The 27,378-nt window shown below is 41.2% G+C and overlaps 1 protein-coding gene across 2 annotated transcripts; it reads right to left on the bottom strand.

Annotated features, from left to right (window-relative positions):
* Nucleotides 1-85: 85 nt before the first annotated feature.
* Nucleotides 86-27,378, bottom strand: ppt2b (palmitoyl-protein thioesterase 2b). 2 transcript variants are annotated; one of them, XM_081377054.1, is made up of 8 exons: nt 27,053-27,378; nt 24,894-25,047; nt 13,749-13,844; nt 13,444-13,551; nt 9,256-9,339; nt 9,071-9,155; nt 8,892-8,946; nt 86-1,352 (listed from the first exon to the last, which is right to left on the bottom strand). In XM_081377054.1, the coding sequence occupies exons 1-8, from the start codon at nt 27,185-27,187 to the stop codon at nt 1,209-1,211; spliced, it is 861 nt and encodes a 286-aa protein (XP_081233180.1). In that variant the 5' UTR covers nt 27,188-27,378; the 3' UTR covers nt 86-1,208. The 2 variants fall into 2 exon arrangements, with proteins under 2 accessions (XP_081233180.1, XP_081233181.1); XM_081377055.1 differs by lacking the exon at nt 13,444-13,551 and having other exon boundaries at nt 27,053-27,374.

The raw sequence follows: 27,378 nt of genomic DNA on the forward strand, positions 1-27,378 counted from the left end.
AATTTCATTCAATGTCACAAACACTCGTAATAGGCGTAAAATAAACTGCATAGGCGACTTTAGACAAATGACAACACTGCTGACATCAAAAAAATGAAAAATTTATTCTGAAAGTTAACTTAAACTGTAAAAACTGTAAAGCACACTGGTATGCAGCTTAAGTCACTTACAAAATTTACAATCTGGAGATGCATCATGGTACTGAATGTGAAATATTAAACAATAACAGTTTTAGCTGAAAAGTGTACTTCAATGGTCAAGACTTCAGACAATATACTTTTGTTAAACTGTCCATTAACCTCCATTTAATTAAAAACCGTTCAAATAGCCTAAAACATAAAAAAATACACATAACACTGCTATGATATCAATAAAATTGGCAAAATATGTTTTGTACAGTACTCATCTGTATAGCACACTTTTAAATGCATTATAATCAAATTGTGCTTAACAATATCAAACCCTTTTAGAAATTCTAAAACTGTTAAAGTGACTACTATGTGAATAGAACACCTTATTAAAGCATGGTTATCTTCAAGCATGAAATAACAGTAAAATATCCTAGCATATGAATTAAATGTTCAGAGACAAATCCCTTTATGGTAAACAAGCAATGTTGGGACTGAGGATTGAAGGATGGGAAATGAGAGGTAATGTTATATACAGCAAATGTAACAGCACTTCCATGAGTTTCCTTCCATATTTCCTTTATGTATATCCCTTTTTTCTCCTTCCCTCATTTTCTCCTTTCTCATTGCACTTACTATGTGCATTTTTAGACAAAGACAGAGCAAAACATGTCCAATAACTTAAATGCAAGGCATGAATGTTACTGCAGCAGCACAGTCCACATCAAACACAGTACATACATATAAAGAGGAACTAAAAAATAAATAATTACACACATTGAAAAATAGAGATTAAGACCAAAACCCTTTAGCAAAATGAGAAATCAGGCACTGATGGTTATTCCTTATATTTAGTGTTTACCTTTCTATACGTATATTTTAACATATAATCAAAACTGAGATTGTGTCTCTATTGTAGAGACATTCAATGGGCACAGTAACAAATGTATGTTCTGATGCAATGCATTAGCATACTGTAACAAAATGTGCAAGACGTATGTATTCATAATATGTATGAATTAATAATAGAGAATGATCTGTAGTGATCATGTGTAGATCTTTGTGTAAGTGTGTCAGTATCTACATAAGCCATTTCTCAATGCAGGTTTTATACACGGTTTCATTGGAGTGCCAGAAGACATGTGCAACATCTGCCATTGAACAAAGAGCCAGATCTCCTCGAGCATACAGCGTCTTCAGCCCAAATAAGTCCATTAAAAACACCTGGAAAACATGCCAGAATCATGAGGAAAAGCTGATAAATATGACCTAAGCTACGGGTACAAGAAGCAGTTCTATATTGTGAATACAGGCATGGATAAGTAAGTGATAATCCACAGATACAGTAGATGTGCATTAAACAATTTTAATGAACAAAATTAATGATTTCAATTTTAATAAGACACAATTACCTGTGACAGCAACCAGCAATTTTACACTTACGTTTTTTTTTCTCACATCAATCAACCCTCCATTCCACATAAAACATAATTGTTTAGACTTTGTAACCTTTCAGGTTTTTCTTTTTAATAAATGTATGCAAGTATTCAGACCCTTTGCTATGATGTGTATATTTAGCTCAGGTTCATCCCATTTCTCTGGATCACCTTTTAAATGTTTTTTACTATGTTTTTCTGTTACTGCCCTGTTATCTCTCACTGGCTCTAATCTGCTTGTCTGTCTGACCTCCCCTCTTGCTGACAATTTGGATTTGGTCGCTGTTTAGGCAGATTTCTGGTTTGACCCTTGCCTGGGTGATTATTCTTCTGTCTATGCTCTTGAGTTGGCCTGGAGCCAGAAGGCTTACATTGTTTCAGTTTCTGAACTTTTCAATAAAGTCTAATTAAGCATCTGTCTGCTCTTGGGTCCTTCCTACCAGAAAACCTGAAAGGAACAGCCTGCAGAGATAAGACACAGAATTGTGTCAAGGCAGATCTGGGCAAGACTACAAAAACAAAAAACATCTTCTGCACTGAAGTTTCCCAAAGTGGCCTCTATAATTACTACATGGAAGAAGGACTCTTCCTAGAGCAGGCCTCCCAGCCAAACAGAAATTTGGGATTTATGGCAGAGTGGTGAGCCAAAAGACACATGAAAACCTGTTTAGAAATTGAAGGGGGAAAAAGCACTGATTCAGTGAAATGAAAACAGTTTGACCCCAATTCCAAGCATCAAGTTTTGAAGAAACCACACACCGCTCATCACCTACACAATACTGCTGGTAGTATCATGTTGTGGGGGTGTTTTTCAGGGACTGGTCAGCGTAGAAGTTGGACACAGGGCAATACAGAGATATCCTTAATGAAAACCTGATCTAAACCTCAAATTGGGTAAAGGTTAATTTTCTAACAGGACAATAATATGACAAAGACGCTTTGTCATTATGAGGTATGATGTGTAGATTGTAAAGGAAAACATTAAAGCATTTTAGCTTAAGGCATGAGAAACTCTAAATACTTTCTGAATGCACTGTAGTTCCTGAATAGGTTAATGTTTAACACCATGATAAGAAAGAAAGAAAGAAAGAAAGAAAGAAAGAAAGAAAGAAAGAAAGAAAGAAAGAAAGAAAGAAAGAAAGAAAGAAAGAAAGAAAGAAAGAAAGAAAGAAAGAAAGAAAGAAAGAAAGAAAGAAAGAAAGAAAGAAAGAAAGAAAGAAAGAAAGAAAGAAAGAAAGAAAGAAAGAAAGAAAGAAAGAAAGAAAGAAAGAAAGAAAGAAAGAAAGAATATATACATACATACATACAGTACATACATACATTTCAACAATGTTGTCAGAGGACATTAGGGCTGGGCGATATGGCCAAAAAAAAAAAATCACGATAATTTTTTTATATCAGTCGATATCGATAATTATCACGATAAAAGTCAAATCTTTATTTATTTCAAGTTTAAAGGCAGATTTTTGCTCCTAAGTGAAAGTTGTAGAAACCAGAGCGTTAATTGTGATTTTAAACTACTCTTTATTGTCAGAACATATCAGGACAAACACTCGCCAAACTGGTGAACATTTCACAAATCTGAGGTAGAACATTCAAACATTTGTCATTTTTCCTTAACAAAATAAATATCTTTATTGGACAATTAATTTCTTAGTTTCTGCATGTGCTAATTTTTATTTGGTAAAATGTAATATTCTGACTAAAACAAAAGGAATCGCCGGTGCAGCACAGATGTCTACTGATTAAATTATTTATTAAAGGTGCATAACAATAAATAAATGACTAACGTTTCGATGTGGTTACATCTTCATCAGAGTCCTTGGAGAGAATGAGCAATGAAGCCATTAATAAGGATCATCAACAGGTGTGATTAAGGGGGCGTTGGCCACCCAAAAAAGTACATCCCTCTGAACCAAGGTGTCACACTCATAAAACAATCATTAAAGGGCAAGTGCCCACATAAAAAAAAAAAAAAAAAAAAAAAAAAAAAAAAAAATTATTATAAAGTTCACAATACAATGGGAGTAAAAATATATTAATCTTAAACACTGTATTTTAATATGCTTAGGTGTTTAAAGGAAGCATGTTAAACTCAATTCATCATTTAGACCTAGAGGTTCTCGAGTGTTAAGTGTATGTATCCAAAACGTTTCCCTGCATAGGAGTTTATTAATAATGTCACCACCTCTGGGTGAAGGTAAGATTTTCTCAATTCCCCAAAACTTCAAAGAAGCAGGGGAACCATGATTGGCCTGCTTATAGTGCCTCGCCATGGCATATGTTAAGTTCTGAGTACGAATTGCTGTTTTGTGTTCAGCTATCCTCAGTTTAAGTTGACGTTTTGTTTGACCTATGTACACCAGTCCACAGGGACACTTCAGAAGGTATACTACATGAGTACTGTTACAGTTAATAAATGAAGAAATAGAATATTTCTTACCAGTACGGGGATGTGAAAAATCTTTCGCATTGGTCGAGTTGGAGCATGATTCGTGACCGATTGGTTCATTCAGATATGAGTATCCCACCTTCTACTACTTGGCTTCCTAGCCCACCTCTGGGTTTCTATAAATGTGGCAATTGTGCGCAATGCTCCAACTCGACCAATGCGAAAGATTTTTCACATCCCCGTACTGGTAAGAAATATTCTATTTCTTCATTTATTAACTGTAACAGTACTCATGTAGTATACATGTTATACAACAGTCACACCTGTTGATGATCCTTATTAATGGCTTCATTGCTCATTCTCTCCAAGGACTCTGATGAAGATGTAACCACATCGAAACGTTAGTCATTTATTTATTGTTATGCACCTTTAATAAATAATTTAATCAGTAGACATCTGTGCTGCACCGGCGATTCCTTTTGTTTGAATTGTTTTGTCCTGCCCTGGTTGCACCAGATTGTCTGTGGATTACAGAAGCGCAGAGAACTCTCTTTTCAATTGACTACTACCAAGGCCAATAGGACAGGCCTCCACGCTCCCTGCTGCACGCTGTGAAAGAAAACAAGATGACCAGCTTTGAATCTATTAATGCAAGTACAAATGCACGATCAGAGACATTATCTTTTACTGATGAACAAGGTGCTAACATTATTGTGTCACACTCTTTATTCAAAGACACGTTTATGCCTCCAGTGCCTAATATACTGTCACTGACTAGAGAATTAGAAGATTTGAAAAAATCAGAGTCCAGATTTCTTTGGCATTCCATAACTTTATCAGAATATTGGAAAGCCAAGCGTATCCCTCGAGGTTTACGCATGAACAAAATCCCGTCATTTGGTCTGGATGATCAACCCTTCATGCAAAAATGGGAACACATTCTAAATAAATGCTCCCTTGATCTTATGCTCTTGATAATTGAGAAGACCAAATCTGAACAAGACAAAATAAAAACTGAAGTGAAACGGGTAGAAGATGAAATGAAGAGCAAAGTTAATGCAGAAAAGTTTGCTGAGGCTGCTGAAAAAATCTCTTCTACTCTATCTGGCTTTGTGAAGGACTTACAGAACTATAAGATAAGGAAATATGAACGGGACACTAAAGACTATGCAGACGGGACAGTATATGATTGGCAAGGAAGCAGAAGGAGGTTTCCTAGGAACAACCGTCCACCCATGCCTAAAACAAATAGGTACACGCCTCTTTCTACAGCGAGTGAGAGAGACTCCTCTGAAGATCTGAGTGACGTCGGAGGCGGCGCTTCACCATATCCCAACTCCACTTCTTTTTTGGATCGAGGTTACAAACGCGAAAGACAAAGACGAGGCGGGGCTCAAGGGGGAAGAAGAAGAGAAGCCCCACCACCCACGCGCTGGTCCCCGCGGAACCTCCAGAGGAGACTGTAATCAATATTTCGGACATTGACCTCACGGATACAGAGAAAGTAGTGCTTCGCAAAGGACTTTCCTTTGCCCCGTCGAATCAAAGTGACTCTTTCTCTCTTAAAGTGGACTCATTCAAATTCTTTAGACAGCTTCACCTTAAACATTTCTTTTCTAGGTCCAATGTCTTATCCAATGGTCATACTGTATGTAGAAACTATGATTCTAATACTAAGGAGACCCCTAGAGAAATGACTCCCTTTAAAAAGAAATCAAGGTTTTTACCCTCTTCTAATTTAAATCCTACCATTGTCACTTTTAGTCAGCTAGTTGAGCAAGACATGGCTAAAATAAGTAGGCCCTTTCCTCCCAAAAATAAAAATATGGAAAAAAGTGAACTGGATGCGCTACGCTCTTTGGAATCTAGACATGACATTATTATTCGTCCAGCTGACAAGGGAGGCGCTGTTGTGGTTATGGGCTTAAAGAACTACGATTGTGGTATATTTAAATTATTAAATGATGAAAAACATTATCAGCTCCTTCCTCACAATCCTACTTCCAGCACAAAAAATATGATTAATGAATTTATCGATACATCTCATAAAAAAGGCTGGATTACTGATAAAGAAAAGGCTTTTCTACTTATTGACCACCCTCGATGTCCAGTATTCTATGGTTTACCTAAAATTCACAAACGACTTGATGACCCTCCTTTGCGCCCTATTGTATCTAGTATAGGCAGCCTAACCGAACCTCTCTCACAATTTGTTGATTTTTTTTTAAGACAATATGTTCACAGTTTACCATCATACCTTGGGGATACAACTGATGTGTTAAATTTGATTGACAATTGGAAGTGTGAAAGCAATGATGTCCTTGTATCGTTGGATGTACAAAGTCTCTATACATGCATACCCCACCATATAGGCCTACAAGCCATATTGTATTACCTTACCAAACGCCCCATTGATGTTTTGCCTCCTTCAGAATTCCTTGTTAATCTTGTCGAGATCATTTTATCTAACAACTTTTTCAAATACTATGATAAATTCTATTTACAACTTCAGGGGACTGCAATGGGGTCCTCGTTTGCACCCTCATATGCTTGTTTGGTGATGGGCCTATGGGAAGAAAAATATATAGAGAACACTGAAAATAACCCGTTCCATTCCAAAATATCACTTTGGCGCAGATATATAGATGATATTCTACTAATATGGAAGGGCACACTTAGTGAGTTAAATAATTTTCTGACTTATGTAAATTCTACTACAGATTATTTGTCTTTTACTATGGAGTTTAACAAGCAGTCCATTGATTTCTTAGACCTTACCATTTCTAAGGATGTAAATAATATCTTACAATCTACTATCTACCGTAAACCTCTTAGCAGGAATACCCTGTTAAGAGCAGACAGTAATCACTCACCTCACTTGATTCGTAATATACCAGTGGGCCAGTTCTTACGAGTCAGAAGAAATTGTAGTACCACAAGTGAATTTATGTCAAAAGCAGCCCACCTAGCGCGTCTTTTTGATCAAAGAGGTTATGATAAATCTGATATTTCTAAAGCATGGGATAGGGCTTTTAACACAGACCGTGCCTCATTATTAAAGAAAAAACCTAAGCCTCATACGACATCTAAAGTATTTTTTTCAACTAGCTACACTCCAGCAGCAGGAAGAATAAAGAACATCATTCGCAAACATTGGCACGTTCTTAATAGTGACCCGACACTCAAAGACATCTGCGCTGAGCCACCCAGGTTCATTTTTAGACGTGCCCGTAACATTCGTGACCGATTGGTTCATTCAGATATGAGTATCCCACCTTCTACTACTTGGCTTCCTAGCCCACCTCTGGGTTTCTATAAATGTGGCAATTGTGCGCAATGCTCCAACTCGACCAATGCGAAAGATTTTTCACATCCCCGTACTGGTAAGAAATATTCTATTTCTTCATTTATTAACTGTAACAGTACTCATGTAGTATACCTTCTGAAGTGTCCCTGTGGACTGGTGTACATAGGTCAAACAAAACGTCAACTTAAACTGAGGATAGCTGAACACAAAACAGCAATTCGTACTCAGAACTTAACATATGCCATGGCGAGGCACTATAAGCAGGCCAATCATGGTTCCCCTGCTTCTTTGAAGTTTTGGGGAATTGAGAAAATCTTACCTTCACCCAGAGGTGGTGACATTATTAATAAACTCCTATGCAGGGAAGCGTTTTGGATACATACACTTAACACTCGAGAACCTCTAGGTCTAAATGATGAATTGAGTTTAACATGCTTCCTTTAAACACCTAAGCATATTAAAATACAGTGTTTAAGATTAATATATTTTTACTCCCATTGTATTGTGAACTTTATAATAATTTTTTTTTTTTTTTTTTTTTTTTTATGTGGGCACTTGCCCTTTAATGATTGTTTTATGAGTGTGACACCTTGGTTCAGAGGGATGTACTTTTTTGGGTGGCCAACGCCCCCTTAATCACACCTGTTGATGATCCTTATTAATGGCTTCATTGCTCATTCTCTCCAAGGACTCTGATGAAGATGTAACCACATCGAAACGTTAGTCATTTATTTATTGTTATGCACCTTTAATAAATAATTTAATCAGTAGACATCTGTGCTGCACCGGCGATTCCTTTTGTTTGAATTGTTTTGTCCTGCCCTGGTTGCACCAGATTGTCTGTGGATTACAGAAGCGCAGAGAACTCTCTTTTCAATTGAGTAATATTCTGACTGTTTGAGTTTTATTAAACTTAACCATTGGTCATCCAGTATCATGCATTTAGATCATGATAACCTCACTATCATGGCAAAATGTAACTTTATGGTTTCTATGGTATTTGAATGAAAAACAGTAGCCTAAATACATTATTAAATACTGTAATTATTCCATCAGTCCTTTAATACATCGTCTACATTAATAATATAATACAATTCAATATGTATATCCCACATTTCATGGTGCGTTTTATATTACTAGGCTAACGTCACAGTAAATCCATGGTAAATGATGGGAATTTGTAGACGGAAAAGCCTTCTGTATCGTTGCGCACAGTGTTTAACCTGTTTGTCAGCGCTGTTTCATCACATTTAAACTGGTTTAAATCACGGAGACATTGTGTTTTTCGCTGAATTCAAGCGCTTCTCACTGGATCTCGTGACGAGAGCGATCAGTAAACGCATCGGCTCAGTTTGTATACTGTCTATGATCGGCTCTAGTGAGCTCGCACTGCGCCGCCGTTTGGACTTTGTGCCGAGCGGATAAATGGTCCGTGTGGCGCGCGGTTCAAATGAGTTTCGTTCCGCTGTTGCCGCATAAACATTATCGAACATTTATCGAACTCTTGATATCGTTTTATCGAGAAAAATTATATCGCGATAATTATCGTTATCGTTTAATCGCCCAGCCCTAGAGGACATATCACTCCAGAATTAAAAAAAAGGCTAAGTAATATTTATTATGCTTACTTTCTGGTTTTTCATCTCAACGACCGTCTCATTATCATCATAGAAACCAAACTGACTGAAAAGCAAGAACATGAGACATCATAAAAATCCTTTGAGAAAAGGTAAAAAATGACCATCATGTTTCAAGCTTCCGAAAATCTGAGTTATAAGATAAAAGATTGACAAGTGATTTAAGCAACCTTGACTGCCATGGTGTGATGACCCCATCATCAGGACCACCAATCAGCACCAGCTTCTTAATTCGCAGAAAATTTTGTTTCCAAGCTGTGCAAGGAGAATATTACATCACACAGAAATCACAATTACCATCCTCTTACTGAAGATGTACTTTTTAAAAAGCTGGAACTGTGATCTGGTGTCTTACCAGTAGAGTTGGGATTTGGTCTTTCATTGTTCAGTAATGCCAGATAGTCACTGCTGTTGATGTACAAGTCTCTGTGATGAGGGTCTGAAAAAAAAAAACCCATCAGAAACGTCACGTATGGTCTTAAAGAGATATTAGAAATTTTCAACATAATATCTTTGCTGTAATAATAAATAACCACTCAGTGAATGATCAGGGCATTGCTAGTTACTATGTTGTTCTGAGTGCTTTTAGTGTGAGGCTATTTGGTTGTTCTGGGTGGTTGCTTACTGGCCCAAGTCAAAAGAGCCCACTCATTGTCTCATTGTGTGATATTCTAGATTTGCCTCTGGCCCCTAGTCCACCAAAAAAAATAAAAAAAAATAAAAAATATATAAAAATTATATCATCAATTACTCATCCTCATGTCATTCTAAGCATGCATGACATCAGGGATTTAAAGTCCCCCTGTATTCAATAATTTTATCCCTTAAAACTCATCTTTGATCACCAAAATGGCATATTTAAAGTCCCTGTAAAGGCAATTCTAAAAAAAATTTCTAAACACATTATAAATGTAAGAAATGTATTGCTAAAACATATTACAAAGACCGTGAACTGTGAAGTACTGAATTGTTGAGTTAGACTGTTAAACAATTTTTCACCGTTGCTGTGTTCCAGATTTTTTGGGCGGGGCTAAAACGGGGGCTCGATGACGCACTGGAGCCCCTGAGCTCCTGGACACGCCCCTACTTGATGACGCACTGGAGCCCCTGAGCTCCTGGACACGCCCCTACTTGATGACGCACTGGAGCCCATTCACATCAGTTTGCAACTCATTCGCGAGTTACTGTCAGTAGTACTATTAGTTACTACATCCTACAGTTTGCTAGCTAGCTATGCCTTCGTCACAGAAATGCGTATTACCTGGATGCGATCACGTACAAAACAGATCCGTGTCCTTATTTAAATTTCCGAAAAACTATCATATCAACAAGAGGTGGATTAATTTTGTGAAGAGCCACCTTGATGGAGAGCTGAGGATCACCGCCAAAACCCGCCTCTGTAGTGATCATTTTACACGGGATAGTTTTATAAACTTTCGTCGGAGACAACTGGGATTCATTCACTGATAATCCGCTGTTACTGGTGAATGTGGCCGAACCGACTATCTCCCGCCTCGGCCTTCATCCTCCCGACGCGCCGACAACTGGTGCCATCATCGGCAGTGCGTGCCCACCAATGAGTGTAAGTTGTCTTGTGTGCTTATGTTATAATTATAGTAGGTAGTCCAGGCTCGAACATGTATGGCTTTGTAAAACAAATTAAGCTGCTAGGAGCATCCTTTCCGGCTGTAGCGGTGACAGTTGAGTGTGGTGAGTCGACGGCAGCGAGCTTTCCCGCGAGTGGGCGTGGTTTCAGCGCAGCCAGCGGACACGCCCCCAGCGTTTGAGAGCAGAGACTACTGCTCATTTTTTCAAGATTTTGATCGCTTATTTTATGTACTTGTCTGCTTTTTTTATCATTAAAATTTGGCTGGGTGGCTAATAACACATTTTTTCTGTGGTGTGACAAACTCAGAACACATACTTAATTTTGACTTTACAGGGACTTTAAGTGTTTTTTCCTTGAAAAAATATTCTTAATTCCTTTTTACACTATTGCCTCATTTAGTATAAATGGTTTTATGAATATGTAAATTAGCCCCGCCTCGATTCACTTACACCAGCTCAGAGATCCACTCGAGGATCACACATTGACGTAATTGGTTACAAGGTAAGTTTGTGAAGTCAGAAACACCAGCGATTTCAAACCGCAATTTTGTGAATGTCTTTGGTTCACTGCAGTTTTAAGGAGAATATACTCAGCAATTGCATTTGGACTTAACATGAATTTGCACATGGACTTAACATGGTCTTAAACCATATTAAAAACACCACATTGGCATATAAACAACATTTAAAACTTGATTTTCACCACAGGGGGACTTTAAGCAATTTGGGGTAAAAAAATAATATATAGTTTTTTATTTAAATAAGACCAATAGCATCTTAAGGTAAGAAGATATGTATTGCCAGTTTGCATAATTTCAAAGCAGTTTCAATCTAGGAAATAAAACTGCCACTTTTTGCAATGCTTGACACACCTTAGTCATAAAAATAATCAACCATCTACATAACTTTTCAGTGCATGGTTTTTTTCTTGTAACAGCAAACAACGTTTCAAGTGAAACTTTTAACACAAAAAAATACAATGTTGTGCAAAAGTCTCTAGAGCAGGGGTCAACAGCCTATGGCACCACTTAATTTAGATAAAGTACCTTGCACCTGCATACAGATCTACATTTTAAGGTAATCATTCCTCATTGTAACACAGCTTGTTTTATCAAAGGCGCACTATGAAACTTTTGGTGCTCTAGCGATTAATAAACAACTGCATGCGTCTTGCGATAGAACATTGCAGCCGGAGCTTTTTCTCTCCGTTTATGTATATGACGAGTCACACAGGTACTATGGCTAAATCAGAATATTAAAACTTATTATAGGCTACCATAGTGATTCAGGATAAGATAAGAACACGGTTTAGAAGATGGATTCATGGTTTACTCGCTCATTATATCAATTTTACGTTTTTAAGTTAGGAGCTATAAATACTATTAAAGTGTGTGAATTAAACTGTGCAAATCAATGAAAGCACACAGCTCTGACAAACCATAAGCGGGACCGCTGCTTATTAAGATCCACTCAAAACAGGACACAGATCAAGACAGCAGACGTATCACACAAGTTAAATCTTTTTCACTGACAGCTTACAGTTTGTTCTGTTGTATTTGTTGCACTTAGCTTTGAGAATTAAGAAAATAAGCTAATAAGTTAATGCTATACATTTCTGAAGTATTCAATATAGATTCCTATTAAACATTCCACACACATCAAAATAACAGTGATGTGAAAACTTTGTTCACACGTAGTGGGGTTCAATAGGGTCACATTGGAAATCTGCGAAACTAGGAAACTTAAAAATGGCACTCATGACAAAAAGGTTGCCGATCCCTGCTCTTAATTTTTTCTGCTTTTTAGCAATGGAACCATGTTCCTGAAGCTTGGCGTACACCAAATTCCCCTTTTTAATCACTGTTATTTATTGCCCATAATATTGTAATAAAGAATATTAATATTGGTTTATTGAATAACCAGAAAATGTAATATTCTTGTGGGCTAAACAAGCAGACACAAACGGTTGAGAACTGTTTATGAATTAGTTTGTGCGTTTTTTTTGCATTAGAAAATCAAGACTTCATACTGGCTATCTTAGTTATTCAGTTATAACAGTTATTCAAACTAGAAATATATTAGACAGAAAACTACCAAAGTACATTCAGTCAGTGAGCGTGCACTAAAACTCCAGCGCTTTCAGCAGATTTCTTCTTCAAAAATGACTATACATTACTTCAAACATATCTGATTGGCCATTGCATTCATATGCTCAACAAAAATGTGTGATTAGTTGTAATGCTCAACGGCACGCTGCAAAAAAGACAAGCAAAAATAAATCTTTGATGCAACATGAGCACATCAAATGCAATGGCGCAATTGACACTTATTTAAATTAGTATATTTCACTTTAATCTTGACAGTCCTAAGCCTAGCCGATTTACTTTTATTGTGCTGGGGCTTTTTTTTTTTCCTAAACCCCCGTTATTTCTGACCCTGATCTGCACTGATATCATACATGGCCTCGTTACAATCCAATTGATGGATAATATCCATCATAATGACAGAAACAGTAAATAATATTCTTAAAAATATCTTCTTTTGTGTTCCACAGAAGAAAGAAGGTCATACAAGCTGCTCAGAGGGTGAGTAAATGATGAGAGAATTTAAGTTTTTGGGTGAACCATCTCTTTAAATTCGACCTCAACATATGTGATTTGTGTGATCATTCTAGCCATAGTACAAATGGTGTGGGCTAGTTATGTATTGGACTTTTTACTGTTTTTGCTCAAATCACTATGGAGGAACAATATTAACAGTGATGCAAGCACCATTAATAATGTAAAATAAAGGGTGAATTGTCATTAACTTATTCCTTAGCTCTTTAATATCACAGATCAATCATTTGACAAGGCAATATGCTTCCTCATTTTCCCCACAATTTTGACTGATGCATGATTTATGTGTCTATCTTCTGATCCTTCCATTCACTCACCATTCCAGTAGTTACAGATTGAGATTTTCTGGCCCACTGCAGTATAGCATACATGATACAAATTGGATTTGACAAACTGAGGGAAGAGGTACTTCAGATAGTCTGTGTCTAAAAAAAAAAAAAAAAAAAAGAAAAAAGAGCAAAAACATGAGCAAAACAGAACAATTTCTCTCAAAAGAAGTCAAAAGTTTCTAATATTGAATGGTTTCACATGACACTCGAGTCAAAGTTTTTCAATTTAATGTTTAATCAGGTCAGCAAGTTTGTAAATGTGCTCCTCAACAGAACTAAAGAAAGTGTGTTACCTCCATACTGTCCCGCCTGCGGAGAAGACAGAGATATGAAAGAGTGCACATTATGGTCTGGAAGAGTGGACAGGATTCCTCGACACACAAGGCCACCTGCAGCAGATTTAGACATGCCCTTGCTTTAATGTTTATATAAGTCAAGGTGACACACAAATGAGAGAAAAAAAATTAAAAATAAAAATGTTTTAATGAAGAAATACACAACAGAACTGATTGCACAGACTCTATAAACTATTTTTTTTTTTACTTTTACAGATAAACACAAAAGCAAGCCGTAAAAATCTGGGAAATTAGTTTATATATATAAAAAAGGTCCAGGCCATATTAATTCCAAAGAAAATTTATATTTTGCTTAATCCTCTTGTGCACCTAACTTATGGGTCACTCTAGCCCAGCGGTTTTTAATAGGTGAGGCACACCTCCCCATGGGGGCGCCAAAGAGCCACAGGGGAGGCACAACACGCAAAGAAAAAATAACTGTATGCAGCTCTATTGATATCGGTAATTGTGAGTACGAGTATTAGCTTTAAAATGCGTCGTTTCCTTGTCCCAAGTCAACAGTAGTCAGCATTAAGGGAGGAGACAGGACACAGCAAAAAATGTAGGAAAAATGATCCTGGGTACTTAAAGTTAGGTTTCACTGGTCAGGGTCTGAGGCTGCACCTCTGCCACAGTGTCTGGTCTGCAAGGAGGTGCTAGCAAATGATAGCATGAGACCATGCAAACTTCGTCGTCACATTGAAACTAAGCACACAAATTTAGTGAACAAGCCAGTTGAGTTTTTTTGGATGAAACGTGATGATTTGCAGTCACAAAAAAGCATAATAAAGTTGTTTGACACTATTAACATGAAGGCGACAGAAGCATCTTATCGCGTCGCGCTACATATAGCAAAGGCAGGCAAACCCCATAACATTGGCGAAACATTGCTACTCCCTGCAGCTAGAGATATGTGTTCAGTGATGCTGGGAGAAGCAGCTGCTGCTAAACTTGATGCGATCCTCATCTCTGACAATACCATCCAGCGATGAATATCAGACATGGCTTGTGATGTCAAAGAGCAGGTCCTGGACTGTGTTCGTGAAAGCCCCTTTCACGCCATTCAGCTGGATGAGTCCACTGACGCTGCACACTGTGCTCAATTGATGGTGTAGGTTTGGTTTATCAAAGAGCACAGTGTCCAGGAAGATTTTTTGTTTTGCGGCCCTCTACCCGCCCGCAGCTGACAAACTTTTCCAGGCCTTGAATAACTTTTACCAGGCTAATTGCCTTGACTAGGGCCGGTGTTGTGTGATATGCAATGATGGGACAAGAGCAATGACTGGCCGTCACAGCGGTCTCGTAAAACAGGTGCAGGCAGTTGTCCCTGCGGCTGTCTGGAAGCACTGCATTATCCATCGCCAGGCTTTAGCAACAAAAAGGATGCCCCAAGAATTGTGTGCCGTTCTTGATGAGGCTGTCAAAATTGTGAACATAATTAAATCGCGTGCCTTAAATGCCCGTCTGTTCTCAATCCTCTGCAATGAGATTTTGTTTGTTGTTTAAATCTGCGGTTTAATGTAGCTGAAATCATTAAAAAAATGTTCGTAAAAAATAATGTTCGATCTGATAACATGCCTTCAATGCAGTTGACTGTTAAATGTTATGTGTTCCGTGAACAAACAGCATTGTTGTTCAACGATCAGAGAGCTGTCCATTGTGCTGATTTTGTTTGAGACGATGTGCATCTCCTTCAAATGTGCGCTTAAAGCCCAGACACACCGTGCCGATTTCAGCCGTCAGGTGTCGTAGGCGGTAGCTTTGGTGCCGATTACACGTTAAGCATGTTTTGTTGACCTGTGGTTAGGCCGACTGATGTTCAGTGATTTTAAAAGTAGCCTCAATTAGACCTGCATGAAGTTGGAAATTATTTGCTGTTGCAAAGAATCGTTTATGAATGCACTTTTAAAAAAATTGTGGAAATAAAATATTTACATTTTATCAGTTGTTATTGAAACTCATCATTGCCTGGAACACACAAAAGATGGCATTTACTGCAGAGGCGTGTGTGGGTTAGGGCAGGTGGACGGGATTTTGGGGAAGGGGGGGGCTCGGCTGTCCTTACCTACTCTAAGGGAGGCTCACATTCACCCAATTTGAAAAACCCTGCTCTAGCCAGTCAAAAATGACCAAATAAGGTGTTTAGTCATTTTTGACTGCCTAGAGTGACCCATAACTTATTGGCAAAATTTTTTTTTCAAATTTTTCTGATAAAAAATAAAAAGTGCTTACACTAAAATGGCCACAATTTTTTTTCGCGATATTTCCGGCAGAGCAGACCCTCCAATTATTGGTTCTTAGGGTCAAAGTTAACAGAAAAAACATGAATAAAAAGTATGGCAGGCCATGTCAGGTTCAACCCATTTTATTGAGCTTTTGAGACTTTGGCTCCCAGACTAATACTAGGGCTGCACGATTTGGGAAAAATTTCATATTGTGATTATTGAGGTCAATAATGTGATTGTGATATGCAATTGCGGTATAATAAACAAATGGTTTCATGAGTCAACTTGCTTAACTCTCAAGGAAAATGCACACACAGATTAGTGATAATGCTGAAATGTGTATTTCTCAACTCAGTGTTTTCAAATTAAAATAATATTTTTTACAAAATTAAATAATGACTTCTTTGCATTACTGCAAACTTGTTATTGTCTCAATAGTAAAATAGTATAAAATAAATAGAACTATAAATAAGAACATTTGTATGCTCATGAAAATAAGATATTTTGAACATTCCGTCCAGACAAACAGGGACATTTAAGCAGGATGTGTATTGTGATTGTCAAAAAAAAAAAAAAAAAAAAAAAAAAAAAAAAACTCACCTAATGCTGTAAACATACAGAGAGCCCTGTCAGCTGTTATTATTAAAGGTAAAAAATAACAACTCAAATTAAATATAATTTGTTTTATACTAGGCTATAATAACAACCTTACAATATTTTAATGGTACAAGTAAAAATATAATAAATATTTAATATATTGCACATATTTAGCAAAATACTCCTCTCTAAATATAATTTGTCTAGCCAACTAGCATGCTATCAAATGGCTTTCCTGAGGTAAATGTAATGTTATGTGACATAGCCTATTGTTCTCCAGCTGTTTTAATGACCTCTTTCCGTGGTTGAAAAACACTGATTGATTGATATTATGTATGAGGAATAAACATTTCGGTAAGTTGTACTGTATCTTTCAACACACCTCTAGTTTATTCGTGTTTATTTACTATTGACTAGTAAAGAGTAAGAGATGTTCGGTTCATGACCACGATCTGTCACATTTACAAGCGCCAAAACACTATTGTTTGAATTTCGTAATAAAATTTACAGAATCTGAGAGCTGATGATTTGTTCTCTTACGAGAGGTCTCTCGTACTGCGTAAGATATCTTACGCTAGGGGAAAATCCTTTTTCCGCGAGATATTGAAGCCAAAAATTATCCTTAATTTTGTAATAATGCAAAACGCGTTGCGGCAGCATACAGACATAGGCGAGGCAGCTCGCGCGCCTATTGGCTGTTCTGCGGCAACCTATCGAGCGAGGCCTGGCGTGACGCCAGACCCAATGAGGGTGCTTCGCGCCCGCTGCGTCACATCTCGCCGAAACGGGCGTGGTTTAGGCCTATAAATACCGCTCGCAGGCAGCTATTATCTGATTTTTCATCCTTCAAGCGAAGCACACGCATCGCTGGAGCTGGAGAAGAAGCCGCGCCGTCTGAGAGCACCTTCAGCGGGACGAGTCACTGAAGTCGCTGGCTGCGCCGCCTTCCTTGCCTTCCTGCTGCGCTTTCTGGCGCTTATATCCTTTATTCTCTGTACTCTGTGTGTGTGTGTCGCCGCCGACAGCGTCGCCGGTTCGCCCGCCTGCTTCACCGGCTTCGTCAGCATCTCTTCCTGACGGACAGCAGCGTCGACATCGCTGACGAGGAAGCCCTGCTGGGAGAGGATGATTCCTGCTCTATCCTGGCGTCAGGCAGTGAGGATTGGGCGAGCTCTGAGGATCTCACGCCCCCTGCCCGCACATTGTCAGGCAAGAGAGCGTCCATCGAGACGGAGCTCATGCGGATACTCGCACAGGCCGCGGCGAGCCTCGGCCTCGAGTGGTCTTCGCCCGAGCAGCCCGCTCACAACCGGCTGGATGGCTTTTTCCTGCCTGGGGAGCGCGCTTCGCCTGCGTCCAATCCAGCGCCCTTTCTTCCTGACCTACACGAAGAAGTCGCTAAGTCCTGGAACGCCCCCTATTCAGCTAGAGTGCGTCCATCTGTTTCTTTGGCATTCTCTGCAGTTGACGATGCCAAGAACAGGGGATACCTTTCGCTGCCGCCGGTCGAAGAGGCGATAGCGGCCCACTTATGTCCGCCCTCCGCTGGACGGCGCGCTAAGCTGGCCCTACCCTCTAAAGCTTGCCGCACGACGTCAAGCCTGCTCCGCCGCGCTTTCTCCGCCGCCGGGCAAGCTGCGTCAGCGCTGCACTCCATGGCCACGTTGCAGATCTTCCAGGCCGATCTCCTCCGAATGCTGGATGAGAAAGGACCTGACGCGATCTGCGTGCCGGACCTAAGAAGCGCCACGGACCTCGCTCTCCGTGCCACTAAGTCCGCAGCACAGGCCATTGGACGGAGTATGGCCTCTCTCTCTGTGACCAAGAGACACCTGTGGCTGACGCTCTCAGAAATGGCCGAGTCCGAGCGCACCGCGTTCCTCGACGCCCCGCTTTCTCCCGCTGGCCTCTTTGGATCCTCCATCAAGGATTTTGTGGAGAGAGTCGCAGAGGTACAGAAAGCGTCACAGGCTATGAAGCACTTCCTCCCGAAGCGCTCCAGCTCTGCAGCAGGCCGTGCGAAACCGTCTGCACAGAGCTCACAGCCCCAGCCACCGTCCACTGCCGCAACTTCGCAGCGCCGCCAGGCCCGAAGCGCGAGACCAGGCTCCCACTCATCCAGCCGCTGCCCCGCCATGCGTGGCCCGCGGCCTAGGATTGTGGTAAAGCCCCGAAGTCGTCCTAGCACGCCTAGGAAAACGACGGTGTTCGAGTCCCGCTGCGGCCGGACTCCCACCAAAGTTATTCGCTCGTCCAGTTCCAGCAAATGTGACTGTTCCAGTGCTTTCTGCAGCCAACAAGCCGGTTCTGTCGCCTGCTTGCCTGCACACAAATGTTGTTTTCACGGCTACCCAGATAAATCCCCAAGAGAGTGTATTTTCTGGTGTCCCGGCCACGGCCGATGGGTCTCATGTGTAGTAAGAATGCCCACTGCCCAGTGCCCATCTCTACACACAAGCACAGCCTGTCACACAGGGCCCGCGCACATAAAATTGACTCAGATCGGTTGCGCTTCAAACGTGGTAAATGTGCCCACTACCCAGTGCCCACAAACACCACGTTATGCATGTCTCACGGTTTCTGTAAAAACGAAACCAGCGTGCATTCGCTTCACTCAAGCGAACAATGCTTTCGGTGTGATAAATGTGCCCGCTGTCCCGCGCCCACATCCACACATAGACATGACAGTCCCTATGGGACTCGCCCAGCCCTCCCCCTCGTGGTTGACCGCCGCAGAGGAGTCGAGCGCGGGCAATCTGCCCGCTGTTATCAGTGCGCCCCATGCCTCAATTGTCACGAGCGCTACGCTTGTGTTACAGCACACCGAAGCCTCTCCATCGTTGAGCGAACGGAGCGCGCTTCGTATTCAACCCCTCACTATTCATGCAGACGCATGGGCAAAGCTGCCCGGGGTTTCGAAGTGGGTGCTGGACATTATAAAAAGAGGCTATTCGCTACAGTTTCGCCGACGCCCTCGCTGCTATACGGCGCGCGTCGAGACCACGGTAAAAGCAGAAGTAGCACATTTACTTCGAGCCGAAGTGGCGAAACTATTGAACAAAGGGGCCATAGAGCCTCTCTCTCAAGTTCAGAGCGAAGGAGGGCTATACAGCAGATACTTCCTGGTACCGAAAAAAGACGGGGTTCTCAGACCCGTACTAGATCTAAGGCAACTGAACAGAGTGCTTGTGAAGCGACAGTTCAGGATGCTCACGACCAGAAAAATCCTCGCGCAGATTCGCCAAGGAGATTGGTTCGTGTCAATAGATCTGAAAGGCGCGTATTTTCAAATACAGATAGCGTCACGTCACAGGCGATATTTGAGATTCGCCTTCGAGGGCCAGGCATATCAGTACACAGTCCTGCCGTTCGGTTTATCCCTGGCACCCCGTACATTTACGAAGTGCATGGATGCGGCGCTCGCACCCCTCAGAACGAGGGGCGTGCGAGTACTGAACTATTTGAACGATTGGCTGATTCTAGCGCAATCTCGCTCAGTGCTCATAGAGCACACGACCATTTTACTCGATCACCTCGAGAATTTGGGTCTCAGTGTCAATTGGGCGAAGAGCTCTCTGTCCCCCAGTCAGACGATATCTTTCCTGGGCACAGAGTTGGACTCGCTGTCCATGATAGCACGACTATCACCACAGCGCGCGGTAGACATTCAGCGTACAGCGAACTTGTTCCGCTGCGGCGCATCTGTCCCGCTCAAGAAATTTCAGAAGATGCTGGGTCTCATGGCCTCAGCATCATCAGTGCTCCAGCTGGGCCTGCTCCGCATGCGCCCACTGCAGTTCTGGCTGAAAGCGCGAGTCCCACGCCAAGCGTGGGCATCCGGTCTGCTTCGCCTCAAGGTCAATCAGAAGTGCGTCACAGCTCTGAAATCTTGGAAAGAGGACGACTGGTACCAATCAGGTGTAAGCCTGGGGACTTCCTCGAGGGTGAGAGTGGTGTCCACGGACGCATCCACCTCGGGATGGGGAGCGCTGCTCGAGGGCAGACCGTTCTTCGGCCAGTGGTCAGAACGGGAGAAGCTCCTGCACATAAACTGCCTCGAAATGCTGGCAGTAGACAACGCGCTGACGCGTTTTTGTCCCCAAATAAAAGGACGCCACGTCCTGGTCCGCTCGGACAACATGTCTGTGGTGTCCTACATAAATCTCAGGTCCAGGAACCTGTACAGGCTAGCAGAACGCCTCCTGGTATGGCCTCAGTGCAACCTGCACTCGCTGAGAGCAGCGCACGTGCCAGGGCTCCTAAACATAGGACCAGACAGACTGTCCAGGAACAATGTTCCGGCAGGCGAATGGTCTCTACACCCACAGACAGTCCAACTGCTGTGGAAGAAATTCGGCAGAGCAGAAGTAGACCTGTTCGCGTCTCAAGAAAACGCTCACTGTCCGGAATTTTTCTCCAAGAGCAGGGACGCGCTGGCTCATGTATGGCCCTGCCGCCCGCTCTATGCTTTTCCCCCCGTCTCTCTCCTGCCTCAGGTGATAGAGCGGATCAGGGAAGAAGGATGCTCAGTACTGCTTGTAGCACCGTTCTGGGAAAACCAACCTTGGTTCCCAGTTGTGATGCAGCTAGCGACCACTGCCCCGTGGCCAGTGCCAGTGAGGAGAGACCTCCTCTCTCAGGCCCACGGCTCGATCTGGCATCCTCACCCGGAATTGTGGTCCCTTCATGTCTGGGCCATCAACGGGTACATGTTGAACTCCCTAAGGGAGTATTAAACACGATCACGCAGGCTAGAGCTCCGTCTACGAGACGGCTCTACTCCTCGACATGGTCAGTGTTTTCAGGCTGGTGCACAGCCCGTGGCGTCACCCACAGACTGTGGAGTGACGGAGGTGCTTTCCTTCCTACAAGAGCTGTTGGATAATGGCAGGACCCCTTCCACGCTCAAAGTTTATGTGGCGGCTATAGCAGCGTTCTCGAGAACAACGATTGGTCAGTCAATAGGAAGGAACGATTTAGTCATCCACTTCCTTAGAGGGGCTAAGAGACTGAATCCTCCCAGACCTCCTTCAGTCCCCGTATGGGACCTTTCTACGGTGCTGGAAGCCATGAGAGGTGGCCCATTCGAGCCTTCACAGACGATTGATCTGAAACATCTGTCTTTCAAGACTGTGTTTCTGCTGGCTCTCGCTTCAGTGAAGCGCATAGGGGACTTACACGCACCCTCTGTGAGTGCGAAGTGCATGGAATTTGGGCCTAATGACTCAAAAGTTATACTCAAACCTAAGCACGGTTATGTTCCAAAATCCCTCAACACACCGTTTAGGGCGCAGGTCATCTCCCTGTCAGCCCTACCGGTCCCTGATGAGGAAAGAGACGCGGGCCTCCTTTGCCCAGTCAGGGCATTACGAGCTTGTGTCTCGCTCGTCTGTTTTCAGACAGACAGAGCCGCTCTTTGTTTCGTTCAGCGGGCGTTCTAAGGGACTAGCCGCGTCGAAACAGAGCCTATCCAGATGGATAGTTGATGCTATAGCGCTAGCATACACCTCCAAGGGCATGCAGTGCCCGTTGGGTGTCAGAGCGCACTCCACGAGAGGCATGGCCTCTTCGTGGGCCTGGTCGAGTGGGATTGCCTTGCAAGATATTTGTACGGCGGCGGGCTGGGCCTCCCTGTCTACATTTATAAGGTTTTACAACCTAGAGGTTCCCGCCCTGCAGGCCAGGCTGCTGTCGGTCTAGTTAACCAGTATTATCTGACCTGATGCTATCAGCTCAGAATGCTGCGTCTACTGAGCACAGCTCGATGATCGACAGTGAAAAGCAGTAGCACAAAGATGTGCCTGGGCAAACTGTGTAAGACCCAAATTTCCCCATCAGTTCAGGCCGTACCCCGCCCTGTCTGTATGATGAAATTCGCGTCTAAGCGACGCTGCCATATGTGGAAGAGTGCGGCTTCGCCCCTCCCTCTTCCCGGACTCCCTCTGAGTTCCCTGGGTGATTGTGCACTATATGAACCCCGGGCTTTCGCCCTTGGGTCTTTGGTGTCAGATCTCAGCATGCACGGCGTTTTGCATTGGGTCCCCTAGCGTAAGATATCTTACGCAGTACGAGAGACCTCTCGTAAGAGAACGTACTCGGTTACTAACGTAACCTCGGTTCTCTCTAGAAGAGGGAACGAGTACTGCGTATCTTGCCGTGCATGCACACGCTCTGGTTGCTTCGATGATGAAAAAGCAGATAATAGCTGCCTGCGAGCGGTATTTATAGGCCTAGACCACGCCCGTTTCGGCGGGATGTGACGCAGCGGGCGCGAAGCACCCTCATTGGGTCTGGCGTCACGCCAGGCCTCGCTTGATAGGCTGCTGCAGTTGCCGCAGAACAGCCAATAGGCGCGAGAGCTGCCTCGCCTATGTCTGTATGCTGCCGCAACGCGTTTTGCATTATTACAAAATTAAGGATAATTTTTGGCTTCAATATCTCGCAGAAAAAGGATTTTCCCCTAGCGTAAGATATCTTACGCAGTACTCGTTCCCTCTTCTAGAGAGAACCAAGGTTACGTTAGTAACCGAGTACGTTTCATATCAAAAGTAACCTGCTCTGTCTAGTCTGTCTGTGTCAGTGTCCTCTTTGCTTCTTGATTTTTCTCTGCGTTAGAAAATCAAGCATAGCGTAAGTTCTGGCAGGTCACATTAGTCAAGCTCTCATCAGCTGATTCTCAGCTGATCCACGTCTACCTATAGGAATACGACGCCTATCACTGTATACATATATAAGCAGCTTTCGTGTTTCTTAGGAGCTAATTACCCCCCTCCATCCCCAGCTCCTCCTCACGTCAGTCAGGTTTTGGCATTCTGATTCCCAATTCTCGAATCATGTTGTACTTGAATCTTGAATTAATGATATCTGCAATAATCTTGAATTAATGATATCTGCAATACATTCATGTTGGTTCTGTTTACCCTAAGGGGGGGGGGGGGGGGGGGAGTTATTGCTGCTCTCATCCATGCTAGGCTGCATGGATGCGCAGGGAGTTCTTGCCCAGAACGGAACCATACCGCCAATCCAAACAGTATGCTAATTGTCAATCGTATTCGACGATAGTGGTCCTGACAGAAATGGATGTGTGGCGAGAGCACGTGAAGTGTCAACTGCGTGAGTCTCGCGCTGAATTAGTGAGATTTGGCAGCCCTGCTCTCTCTGCTCAGTGTCGGTTATCTTATAGCCAAAATATCGCCATATAACAGAGGTAGATTTTTTTTTCTGGCCACCAGTTCAGTGTCCGTCTGCTCGGCATCCATCTTCACCTGTTCTCCACGCTGCCGGAAAAAGTCACGACGTGACCATACGCGCCATATGTGCCACTGCCTAAACTGAAACTGACTTATCTTCTTTTTATTAGCGGTGTAGAAAATGGGCAAACAGCTCTCAGAGAGAATGGGTTGTCATGTCCACACATGCATTTATTTATTTCATAAAATCGCAGAATTTTGCGTCATATAATCGCATAGGCTTGACATCGCAATTGCACTATGATTAATCGTGCAGCACTACTGCATACATCACGCGGCAAAAGCATGAGTGACAAACTCCATGTCAGCACAATGTTAAAACAATAATTACGATATCATCACAGACGATGTGCGTAGGGCTGTGCGATATGTATTGTCTATGATGATATTGCAATTATTGTTTGATATAGAAAGAACTTTCAATTGAACTTACATTTACCCATTTTCTACTACTCCTTTCTTTTTTTCTCCAACATGATTACATAATATGCTGCTGTAAATGCCATGAATTGTCAAACAAGTAAATCCACAAAGTAAAAAAAAGAAGAAAAATCATATAATGCTAATTAGTTTTAATTTGGTAAAGTATTTAGATATCTAAGTCAAAGTGTTATCTAAAATTTAAGACCTTTCATAAGTAAAAATAAGACTTCAATTTTAATAATCTAATTTAATACTTAAGGATGTGCAGAAACCCTGAGAAATTGTTAATAAAATAATGTCACAACGCAAATACACGAAAAAAGTGGCCCAGACATGTTTTTAAGAGATTTGACCATCCAACATACATTAAAAGTTAGAAAATGAAAAGTTATGTTCCAGCCATGCATAAAATCCCAGCACAGCAACAGAAGATAGGATGAAAAGGTGTTTTTTTAATCGCTGCACAGCAAACCATGGCGGACTGTTATGTTGTTGCAACATGTGGTGCACATTGTGCCTTACAATGCACCCTAGCCATACCTATATTCACAACATAGCATGGCCTATCTTAATCTAATGCCTAACACACTATTGTTTAGGTTATAGACCTTGTGAGTAGCAGATGAGGTGGATGCCATCAGCTGCATTCTGCATGATGGGATATATGGCTTCTGCAAAGCCCTCCACTTGCTTCCAGAGTGGCTGAAGACTGGCACTGCGGTCAAACAGGTCTAGGACAGTCACATTAGTACCTGGGTGAGACTGTAACCAGATAAAACAAACACACAAATCAATTACATATGAACAGACAACAATCTGACCTCTACAACAACTAACTAACTACATACTACAATTGGAATTATCGTAAATACGAGTTTCCTAGTTAAGGAAATAGGACATGAATGCCCTCGTATTTACCACAGGCAAGCTTGGGGATAATTTTGATAGCCAAGTTCCCGAGTAGGGCGGTCCATAAACTTTAAACATGGCAGAGGGGAGAACGATTGCTGCTGTGACTGGTATTTTCATCAGAAATTCTAGAATCGTAAGAAGGCTGACCATCTAGATAGCGTAGTGAATTTATATGGTTGTCAATAAATGGGATGCTAAATTTCATTTTGGTAATAAGATTTTCCCAATAAATAGGCAAGAAAATACCTGGTATCCTTCATAGTCCTGTAATTTCCGGCAACAAAGCACTTCAATGCGATGAGCTCGTAATTACAACTCAGAAATGGGAAGTAGGACATTTTCGATAGCATGTGAAGGCAGCGTAACTACAACAATAGAACATCTCTCTATAAATGGCTCATTATTTTATTTCCGTAAATATACCTTTCACATGACAGCAGACAGTTCTATATTTATACAGTAGTCAACATTTGAAGTGGATCAAAACCTTTCATCAAAGTTATAGGCCTACATGAACTTTAAACAATACCCGTTCTTGTCATAGGACAACTTTGATGAACTTTTTTGATCCACTTCACTTCTCTGTGTATATATATATATATACATACATATACACACACACAGAAAAAAAAATAATATTGTGAAATATTATTATATTTGTAAAAAATGGTTTCCTATATAAATATATTTTATTTCTGTGATGCAAAGCTGAATTTTCGGCATCATTACTCCAGTCCAGTGTCACATGATCCTTCAGAAATCATTCTAATATGCTGATTTAATACTTTAATACGATTGACAAGAAAAACCTGTGATACTTTTTTCAGGATTCACTGATGAATAAAAAGTTAAAAAGAACAGCATTTATTCAAAATAGCTTGAACAGAAGATACTTACTTGTCTCCTAGAAGACAAATTAAGTGCAATTTACCTTGATCTTCAAATTAAAAAATTGTACACCCCCCAGTACTTAATGCATTGTGTTTCCTTCTGGAGCATCAGTGAATGTTGAACCTTTTGAAATACTAGCGTATGAGTCCCTCAGTGTGAAAGATGGATGTCAAAATCATACAGTCATTGCTGTAAAGGGTTAAAATATGCAAAAGATGCTGGAAAACCTAAGAATTTGAGGGACCTGGAGGATTTTTCTAAAGAACGTTGGGCTGTTTAACTGCTCAGGACAAACAAGGAACTCATGATCATCACAAAAAAAAGCAAAAAAAAAAAAAAAACAACATCGAAAAAAACCAGCCGTGGATCATCCATGTAACAACACACTTAAGAATCAAGGGTATGTAAACTTCAACGTTTTTATAAATTCAGCTTTTTTTTTTTTTGTCATGTGGACTTTATGTAAACATCCTTAATGTAAAATATCTTATTCAGGACAATATTAAATAAAAAATAGCATGCATTTTGTATGATCCCTCTTATTTTGTTAAAATTAACATTTAGCAGATTCTGCATGAGGTATGTAAACTTTTGAGCACGACTGTATAATTGGCACAATTATTTTGTTGATTCTCTATTTACATTCCTAAATAACAATTCATGGGTCACTTAAAACAAACAAACCACATGTTTTGTTTTTGGCATATCTTTAGAGTTAAAGTTACATGTATGGCACGTTTAATATAGCATTTATTCAAAACGATTGTTATACCATTTTATATTCTCACTGTACCATGGTACCACCACACAACTTTGTGTCCTTATTATTTAAGTTTCTGTAGAGTTATTGTGTGTATATTGACTGAGCAAATTTACAGACTTGATACTCTTCAGCAGCTCGTAACAGTTAAAACAGACTAACTGTTAAACGTTAGGTAACACATAGATCACATTAATGGTTTACCAGGTTGATGAATCGGTGTAGGTTGATAAAGTCAGCAGAGGTGTCGAAGAGCCCGTGAACGATGATCACCGGTTTATACGCGACACACACACACAACACACATACAGCAACCAACGACCACACACACTTCATCATAAAAAATAACAATAAAAATAAAACACTAAATTTTATATAGGTAAAATAACGTCTAAAACACTATTATAAAATAAAACCTTTAAAAATCATTAGTAATTCCTTAAGCTCTATTTGAGTTACTGCAAACGCATTTGCGCCATATGCCTTCTTCTTATTCTTCTTTTAGTTGTCTGGCCGTTCACTCCATAGGA

This window comes from Scardinius erythrophthalmus (assembly GCF_964197995.2).
Source record: "Scardinius erythrophthalmus genome assembly, chromosome: 10".
In the NCBI taxonomy this organism is placed as follows: domain Eukaryota; kingdom Metazoa; phylum Chordata; class Actinopteri; order Cypriniformes; family Leuciscidae; genus Scardinius; species Scardinius erythrophthalmus.